The following is a 9,800-nucleotide window of genomic DNA, read 5'->3' on the forward strand; positions in this document are numbered from 1 at the left end:
CAACAAGTGCTCCTCTGGGAACTCCTTCGAGACTCTTGGAAAACCATTTCAAGTGACTACTTCACGAAGCTGAGTGAGAGAATGCAAGAGTGTGCAAAGCTGTTATCAAAGCAAAAGGGGACTACTTTGAAGAATCTACTTTCACAGGTACATTCATGAGCCCATACTATGGACGACTGTCCATAAAAGTTAGCCAAAAAACACCACCACATGTGGGACGTGACTCATTTATTGTTCCTTGACATTTCTCTTTGTTTCCATCAGTTCAATGTTTTTGAAGTTATAAAACATCTTAAAATAAATTACAATTTATGTACACTTTACATATTTTTGAGTCACAAGAAGTATCGGGGAAGAATGACAGATATTGCCATTTGTAAAGTAATATGGCTGCTGGATGATATAGCGCAGCTCAGCGCAAAGAACATTGTCAACCTGAGACAGAAAATGATACCAAGAATCAAATGAGCGAGTTTAGAAGCATTTGCGGTGAACGATGGATGGGCCGGCTTCATCATATTCTTGTTTTGTGATCCACATCTGCTGAAAGGTGGACAGAGACGCCAAGATGGAGCCACCAATCCAAACAGAGTACTTACGCTCAGGTGGGGCAATGATCTGTAAAAGGTCAGGAGACATTAGGACTTTTGCATTTAGGAGATACAAATTATTTATTGCATGACTATATGAAGACTAGCTATGTTATAAATGATAAGGGCAATAGTATACAGTTAAACTATGCCATGGGGAATAGGAAATAGCTTCCACGGACGTCTGAAAAGAAGATTTGCAATAGTAAGAGATATGTAAAAGGTTGTAACGATCTGAGAGAAGAAGTGATAAACTAAATATAAGATTAAAAGATGTAGGTATATATTGTATACAGCAGGGCCCCAAGCCTTTATGTTGTCTGAGGCAAAGGGTGAAATAGTTCCTCCCCTCACGAAAAAACACTCATTTTACAGGAGCCAGTACACAAGATATACAACACATATTTGAACCACTGAGACTATTCTGAGGTGGCAGAGTACTAGTGCCCCCAGTAGTGGCTCCAATAGTTATAGTGACCCCTTTAGTGCTCTCAGTAGTAATCGTGACCCCAAATTTCTATAGTGGTCCCAATAGTAATTGTGACCCCATTAGTGGCCCCAGCAGTAATAATTTCCCCCATAGTGGCCCCAGTACTAATAGTGTCCCCCATAGTGACTCCAAGAGTAATAGATTCATCCCTATTGGCCACTGACTGGCAGCAACCTGGCAGGCAAATCACTTATGAAGCCGGCAAGCTCCGGTCCGCTAGTGGCGACCGCTACTATGTGCAGGTATGCAGACACTGGGGGGGGGGGGGATGTTAAGGATCACAGCAGTGATGGCCTCCTGCAAACTTGAGCTTATCGGGCTGCTGCAGGTCTGCTTGTAGCTGGCAATTAATTTTTAATGGCTGGTAAAAAAGTAATTGCCGGCAAGTTGGCAACCTGATGCCCTTCGAGACCCTGCAGACTGTGAGCTTTTAGCTCTTATGGATGTATTTTAACAGGCCTGACGAAGCCATTATGTGTTATATGTATGGGGTTCATACCCCCCTCTGGACACACAGAGGTGCCTTATGGATGCATTATTAGAGCAAAATAGAGGATATATGATGGGAAGAGGTAGCATCACCCCTCACAGGGAATCTCTAACCATTGGTCTATACATGTTCCTATCAGGGCGTCCTGAATAGGTGTGAGTGCAGCATTCAGCTTGAATAGCACTTTACAACTGTGATTGTCTATTTTTGTACATTTGAGTTCTGAGGGTGAATCAAGGATTGCTATTTTGTACTTTTTATACATTTTGGACTATTTCAGATTATTGTTATTTGTTGGTAAGCACACTGAAGTATTATGCAGGGAATAGAGATGAACGAGTACGCTCGTTTAAGGCTCATGCTCGAGCGGGCATCGGTCATTTTGAGTAACTGATTACTCGTCCGAGCACCATGCGGGGGGCGGCGGGGAGCGGGGGAAAAAGAGAGAGACATCTCTCTAACTCTCTCTCCTGCTCCTCCTCGCCACCCCCCCTCCCCCGCATGGTGCTCGGACGAGTAATCAGTTACTCGAAAATTCTGATGCTTGCTTGAGCACTGAACCCTCCAATAAGCTTTTTTAATTTTTTTCAAAAAATGTTTGGGAGCGACTGAGTTCTGTGTCGAATATATTTACATAAGACATAAATAATAAATATAGATTGTCCTTTTTGCTGATTCTACACATCTCAGACTCTTTGGTTTTGTATTTGGTGTTATATGGTGTGCAGCCGGCTTTATTCCGAATGGTAATCAAGTGGTGCCAGCCTATATTTTTGGGTTCTCTGTTACACATATAACATGTATGTACGGTGACATTACCTTGATTTTCATAGTGCTGGGAGCCAAAGCAGTGATCTCTTTCTGCATACGGTCAGCAATACCAGGGTACATAGTGGTACCACCAGACATGACATTGTTGGCATACAAGTCCTTCCTGATGTCAATATCGCACTTCATGATGCTGTTGTATGTCGTCTCATGAATACCAGCAGACTCCATACCTAGAATATTCATTATGGAAAAGTTAGCCTTAATAGAGCCTATTCTATGTTTGCTGTGCGAAAACAATACCATACAAATAACAATACAGAATACATACCAATAAAGGATGGTTGGAAGAGAGTCTCTGGGCAACGGAAGCGTTCATTGCCAATGGTGATGACCTGCCCATCAGGCAACTCATAGCTCTTCTCCAAAGATGAGGAGGAGGCAGCGGTGGCCATTTCATTTTCAAAGTCCAGAGCTACATAGCACAACTTTTCCTTGATGTCACGGACAATTTCACGTTCAGCTGTTGTGGGCAATATTGGATTTAGTAAAACGCATATAGATAAATATTATGCATATACAAACCCTGTGGTGTATTAACCCCTTAGTGACCAAGCCTGTTTGCGCCTTAGTGTCATTTTAACGTAGAATAACTCCGAAAAGGTTTTGCATATCCAAGTAATTCAGGCATTGTTTTTTTGCCACATATTGTACTTCATTTAGGTGGTAAAAATGGGCAGATAGAGTTTGCGTATATTTATTAAAAGGGACAACACTGGGGGGAAAAAATATTTTTTCCCATTTTCGACTGCAATATGCCAAATATGTGCAAAACATACTGTACAAATATTTGACAAGATATATATTTCCATCTGTTTACTTTATTCGGGAAGCACATTTGAAAAACTTTAGTTTTTTAAACCATTTAGGAGATATAACATCTAACATTACGTATTAAAATTTTGGGGAACATTTTGTTTTTCTACACCAAGCCAAGATTGTAAAGCCTCATAGATGTCAATTTTAAAGGCAGATTTTTTTCTATAGTGCACATTAAAATGAGGATTTGCATCAACAAATAGATACCCCTGTTTGTCCTGTGCTCAGAAAAATCTGCTTACTGGACACATGGGCAGGCCTATAATGGAGGGTATACCCTTTGGCTTTCAGGGTGCAACTGAATAAATTCCAGGCTCCGTTACTCACTTCTAGAACACCCACCATAAATTACCCCATTTTGAAATCTAAACCCCTTAGCCCATTTATCTAGGTGTGACACTTTCATGGGAGTTTTCTTTGTTTCAAGCAAGGAAAATTGGGGAGACACACTCCAAACTTTTTGGCACTAGTTCTTCTCTGTCCAGCAATAACATTTTTTTTTGGGGGGTTGGGGATTTCTTGACTTCAGTGGCAGGGGTGGGGTGTAAAAAGTGGCACTCTGTGAACCTTTGCACCTCCTTAGACTCCTAAGCTTGATGAGGTATGCTTGTGTCAAACAGAAGGTGCTCAACAAGCTGCTCCTTTGAACTGCAGAAAAGTAACTGGGACTTTTTGTAAATTCCGTAGGCACTAGAGGTAGCGATCTGAATAAAATTAATGGAAGTATTAAAGGGGTTTTACCACAATTGCAAGTTATGCCCTATCCACAGGATAGAGGATAACTCGCTGATGGGGGAAGGGGGTCTCACAGCTGAGACCCCTGCCGATCTCAAGAACGGGGTTCTGTGTCCCCATTCTCCTCACTGCTGTGTTATTGCCCCCGACAATGAGGAGGAGACTGCATGGTGCGCTAATTTCACTAGCGCTAAATTCACTTTCAGTGGGACTGCAGAGATACCTGAGCAGGTGCCACTTGACTATTTTCTTTAGCCCCACTGAAATGCTGACTGCGCATCCTCGACATTTACAGTGATGTCACTGCGGAGGGACAAGTGAACTCTGCAGTCACATTAGAGCGTTAAACAGAGAGCAGGATCCAGATCCCCTGTTTTTGAGATTGGTGAGGATCTCAGCTGTGAGACTTCCACCAATTAAGAAGTTATCCTGTCAATTGGGGATAACCTGCAATTGTGGTACAACCCCCTTAAAGTCATACAGGATTTGCTGTTGAAAGAGATGTGTCCTTTGACCCAAGCAAGAAGGTGATTCCAAGCTTATCACCTCACTATATATGTATATCTATATGTATCTATATACATGTACAGAGAGGGGGGAATTGCCCAAGTTTTGCTTACCAGTAGTGACAAAAGAGTAGCCACGCTCTGTAAGGATCTTCATAAGGTAGTCAGTCAGGTCACGACCAGCCAAGTCAAGACGCATAATTGCATGTGGCAAGGCATAACCTTCATAAATTGGCACATTGTGTGTTACACCATCACCAGAGTCCAGCACAATACCTGCAAGCAAATATCATTCATATAAGACAGTGTAAACTCCACTATTTAGGCTAAGATGTAAATTATGATGAAGGGCATTAAAACACTGAGAAATGTGATGAATGAATGGTATGACCCAAGTCTTCTCCACCCCTCACAACACACATTCTCTGATACATTCTAAAGTGTTGGAAAAATATCTTTAAACTAAAATATATTTATGAAGATAAATTTAGCCAAACTACATATATATAAAGTACAATAAATACTTTTTATTTTTCAGTCAGTGTGTGTGCGAACTCTTACCGGTGGTACGGCCAGAGGCATACAGGGAAAGCACTGCCTGGATTGCAACGTACATAGCTGGGACATTGAAGGTCTCAAACATGATTTGGGTCATCTTTTCACGGTTGGCTTTGGGGTTCAATGGAGCCTCAGTGAGCAAGGTGGGATGCTCCTCTGGGGCTACACGCAGCTCATTGTAGAAGGTGTGATGCCAGATCTTCTCCATGTCATCCCAGTTAGTGATGATACCATGTTCAATGGGATACTTCAAGGTCAGGATACCTCTTTTGCTCTGGGCCTCATCACCTACATAGGAATCTTTTTGCCCCATACCAACCATGACACCCTGAAAAATGTAAAAAAAAAAATAGGTGGGAAATAGCGCAGTACGTGCCGGACATTACTGCCAACAATTACTCTAGACAGTCGGAATTAAAACCATTTATGTTCTTTCCAGAAGTGAATTGTGGTAATTGCGTTGCTCTCATTATTAAAATCGAGATCATCATTATGTGACTCCTTATGTAATACATGAAATATATTATACATATTATGATTACATAATTATATTGTAATCTAACAATGTAAGGGGGTCTCACATCGGCGTTGGAACCTCCGGCTGAAAGTACTGGATGCAGTACTTCTTCTGTCTAAAAGCCAGGCAGCTGAGCGGAAACCGAACAGACCCAGTATAGTCAATGGAGTCTGTTCGGCACTATTTGGCTCCGTCCTGAGATAGAGTCGTTTGGCCTGGGGGGTTACACTTTCCTGCTCCCCGAAAGAAGTAGGAAGGTGGAACCCGGGCGCAGGTGTGAAACCACCCTAAGAAAGTAGCATGCCAAAATATGTTACTGTGAATCATGCCTATGTATACCTGGTGGCGGGGACGACCAACAATAGATGGAAATACCGCTCTTGGGGCATCATCTCCAGCAAATCCAGCTTTCACAAGCCCGGAGCCATTGTCGCACACAAGTGCGGTGGTCTCTTCATCGTCACACATGATGGTAGCTTTCTGAAGGAATACACATAAAACAGGCTTTTATTATCAAAGGTTGGACTTAACCTCCTCTTTTCATTATATGCTAAAATATCTGCACTATAATAGACTGTATGATACTCAGTGGCAATAATAAACCAATAAATGTATTTTTCAGACTACAAGACAATTTCCTTGTGTTTGCAGTGAAGGATCTGCACCCCAGGGGTGATATGCAAGTGATCTCCAGTGTTATCTGCTGGAGGGGACCGCTCCTAGCCTGCACTGATAGGGTGGGGAGACGCAAGAGTGCAGCCGCAGTATGTATGGCTGCAGAGTTCTCCCGATGAGCATCAGCACACTGCTAGATCATTAAGGCAGCAGTCAGGGGGCTCTGGATCTATCAGACCCCCCTGCCTCTTGACAATAAGGCGCAGACGATTTTCAACAAAACTTTATCCTGCTGAAAACTGCGTCTTATAATCAGGAAAATACGGTATATAAGCCAGCATCCATACATATAGTAATATTTCCAACCACCAACTACACTGTCTACTAGCACCAGGTAAATCCCCTTCCAACATTAGGCCAGGCTCACACAAACAGATTGGATTACACATGCGGATTTCCGCAGCAGAAGACCTGGGATCATTCGTAGAAAGCAATAGTGAATTATCCTGGAAGATCGCAGATACGAGGGTCTGAGCAATCGAATGGCACCTTGCAATCTCATCATAGGGAATCCTTTAAGGAATACAGATGATGACATTTAAATGTTGCTTTCAGAATAGACAGCAACATTTAAGGGATTAACAGCCGTGATCAGCATTCACACTGATTGCCGGTATTGCAGGCGGGTGTCAGCTGTGATAGACAGCAGGCACCTGTCAGGTATGGAGCAGGATTAGCTCTTTTTCCCGATCCATACAAACCCCGCACCCCCATGATGTGAATTGTACGTCCTTCGCTGTGATGGCGATAGAGGGATTATCTATGATTTACAAAGTGTGCTTTTTTTTCTTCTCCAGAAACAGGGCCATTCATATCTATGGGCTGTGTCTTGTACTGCGGTGCAAGAATTTGACTTAAATAAGTGTGAAATGTAGTACCAGGCAAAACCAGGTCCAAGCCTGGCACTGTTTCTGAAAAAAACAGACCATTTTTGTAAACCTGAACAACTTTCTTAAACTCACGTTTAGACGGGAACAACATTATTCTTGCTGAAAAGCCCCATATTAAAGTAGTTATTTTTCTAATTTAAATATGTTTAAAGGGGTTTTCTGAAATGTAAAACTCTCCATTCAGCCCCGATGGTGGGTGGTCACATGCCGTTCATTGTACACATGACCGCTCAGCCACTGACAAGCTACAGATGAGGTCTGACTAAAGAAGAGTGGAGGGGAATATTTACATCACGTGATTTAGACACTATGGTTTTCTTGCCAGAATTGTGTTTGCCTTTTTTCTGCTGCATCACACTGTTGACTCATGTTCAGTCTATGATCTATTAGTATACCAAGGTCTTTTCACATGTGTTGCTTAGCTTAATTCCTCCCATTCTGTATGTGCTTTTTCCATTTTTCTTGCCCAGATGTAGGACTTTGTATTTCTCCTTGTTAAATCCCATTCTGTTAGTCGCTGCCCACTGTTCAATCTTTTCTAGATCTTTTTGAATCCTCTCTCTTCCCTAGTGTTAGCTATCCCTCCTAGCTTTGTGTCGTCTGCAAATTTGATCAGTTTCCCATCAATTCCCTCCTCCAGATCATTTATAAAAATGTTGAACAACACTGGGCCTAGGACAGAGCCTTGTGGTTCTCCACTTGATACATTCTTCCACTTGGATGTGCAGCCATTTATGACCACTCTTTGAGTACGATTACTCAGCCAGTTGTGAATCCATCTAACAGTTGCCTTGTCAATCCCATATTTGGTCATTTTTTCAATAAGGATGGTAGGAGATACTTTGTCAAATGCTTTACTAAAGACAAGATTATACTATGCCTAATACATTTCTCTGATCAACCCAGTCAGTGATTTTATCCCTAGCAGCACATGCAAAGAGAACTACAAGAATATTCATGAGCTGCAAGCTAGCTCCACCTACCCCGCCCCTCAGCCACTGATTGATTGCTGTCTGCCTAATACTGTGTATTGATAGATATCTACCAATCATTGGCTGGAGGTTTGGATGGGTCTGGCCAACCTGCAGATTATGAACATACAGGAGCAGGTCTGTGTATAGCTGCTACTAATAAAAAGCAAGTTTCTCCTAAACTACTGCACAGATACATACAGCAGACATATCACTGTAATCAGTGTGACGGGCACTATCTTATGGTGCTGCAAAAAACATGGTGACAGATTCCCTTTAAGCCCTTAAAAAAAAACTTAAAATTCCCAGAAAAACGCTTTAATGTGTAGGTTTTATACTATTTTATTATTCTTTAAAATAACAAATACTTTGATAAGAAAAAAAGCTGGTGGAATTGATCCGGCATTTAATTTGGTTTACGCAAAATCTGTCAGTGCTGATATATTCAATTCCTTCAGTTTACATTTCCTAGACAGTTAAAGACAACTTGTCTACCCGAAGTCTAATTGGAATGTCATCTGTTGCAGCTGTAAATGATACGCCGGAGCAGATGTGACTAAACTCACTGGATAAGAATAAATCAGCCGCACTTCCTTCTAGTTCTGCAGACCGAGGTATGCCATAACTTTTTTAACTATTTCAGAAAACCCACTTTTAGGCCTGTGTCACACGGCCGTATCTGTGCAGCTTTTGCATGTGCAATACTCAGTGAGTAGAACTTGGATTCATTCACATTAGCGTATTTTGTGCACGCATTTCAGTTGCGCAAAAATATACTCAGCATGATCTATTTCCTGCATATTTATAAAATAGCACATTTTGAACTAATTAGACTAATTGCTCATTACAATCAATGGGACCATGGCTACCTGTGTTTTTACACTTGCAAATGTGCACGATTTGTGAGATTTTACACGTGCCAAAATACATTAAAACATGCAAAAACACAACGCCCATTGCACAAATACACAACGCAAAAGCGCAAGTAAATGCGCATACGCCCGTGTAACACAAGCCTTAGACTTTCAATCAGGTTTCCAAGTTCCTGTACATTTAGCAGTTCTCCTTTAAGTGACATTTCTTCTAAATATTCACCTTCCTATACTGTAATAATGGCTTTGTATGTCAGATTGGCTCTAGAAGCCCAGAACTCATCAGTTCTCATTATCCAATTCCCTCATATGTCTGTTTTATTACCCAGTTAGTCCCCATTCACTTTTCCCGCCCCGGGCAGCAGGTACAGGAAGTTTAGGCCCCTCCCCCTCCCCCAGTGGATCAGCCACACAGTCTACGCACCTTGGGCTCCGGACTATCTCAGGCAGTGCAGGTGATGCTATGGCTACCTCTCCAGCTAGCTCAGGCTGCTGTCCCCTCTAAAGCATATTTATATATAACCCATGCACTCTTCTCTGCCCACTCTACCACTCGGTGATCTCTCCCCATATTAGGCTTCTGGGCAACGACCTTGCCCCCCTTGGGCTTCCAGACTGGCTGCAGGGTGCCCATACATGGCCAGACTGGCTGGGCACTAGGTTAAAGGAGGCTGGAGCCGTAAAAGGATTCACTTGTGAACTGTAGAGTGCCCATTCCTGCTGCCAGCTCGACGGCAGCGGAGAGCAGAGAAGAGACGGACACATGGCATGCAAGGCATGAACTGATAATCTCCCTTCAGCAGGGCATCAAGGAGCGGGGCTGAGACAAAGATTTAGGGGGGACAACTGTGTAGGTGAC

General features: G+C 42.5%; 1 protein-coding gene across 1 annotated transcript; it reads right to left on the minus strand.

Moving 5' to 3' along the window:
• Positions 1–213: 213 nt before the first annotated feature.
• LOC136611131 (actin, alpha cardiac muscle 2) lies at positions 214–9,511 on the minus strand. Its single transcript, XM_066590414.1, has 7 exons — positions 9,366–9,511; positions 5,873–6,013; positions 5,020–5,344; positions 4,573–4,734; positions 2,670–2,861; positions 2,390–2,571; positions 214–618 (listed from the first exon to the last, which is right to left on the minus strand). The coding sequence occupies exons 2-7, from the start codon at positions 5,999–6,001 to the stop codon at positions 475–477; spliced, it is 1,134 nt and encodes a 377-aa protein (XP_066446511.1). The 5' UTR covers positions 6,002–6,013; positions 9,366–9,511; the 3' UTR covers positions 214–474.
• Between the last annotated feature and the right edge of the window lie 289 nt (positions 9,512–9,800).

Source organism: Eleutherodactylus coqui, chromosome 2 (genome assembly GCF_035609145.1).
Source record: "Eleutherodactylus coqui strain aEleCoq1 chromosome 2, aEleCoq1.hap1, whole genome shotgun sequence".
NCBI classification, from domain to species: Eukaryota; Metazoa; Chordata; class Amphibia; order Anura; family Eleutherodactylidae; genus Eleutherodactylus; species Eleutherodactylus coqui.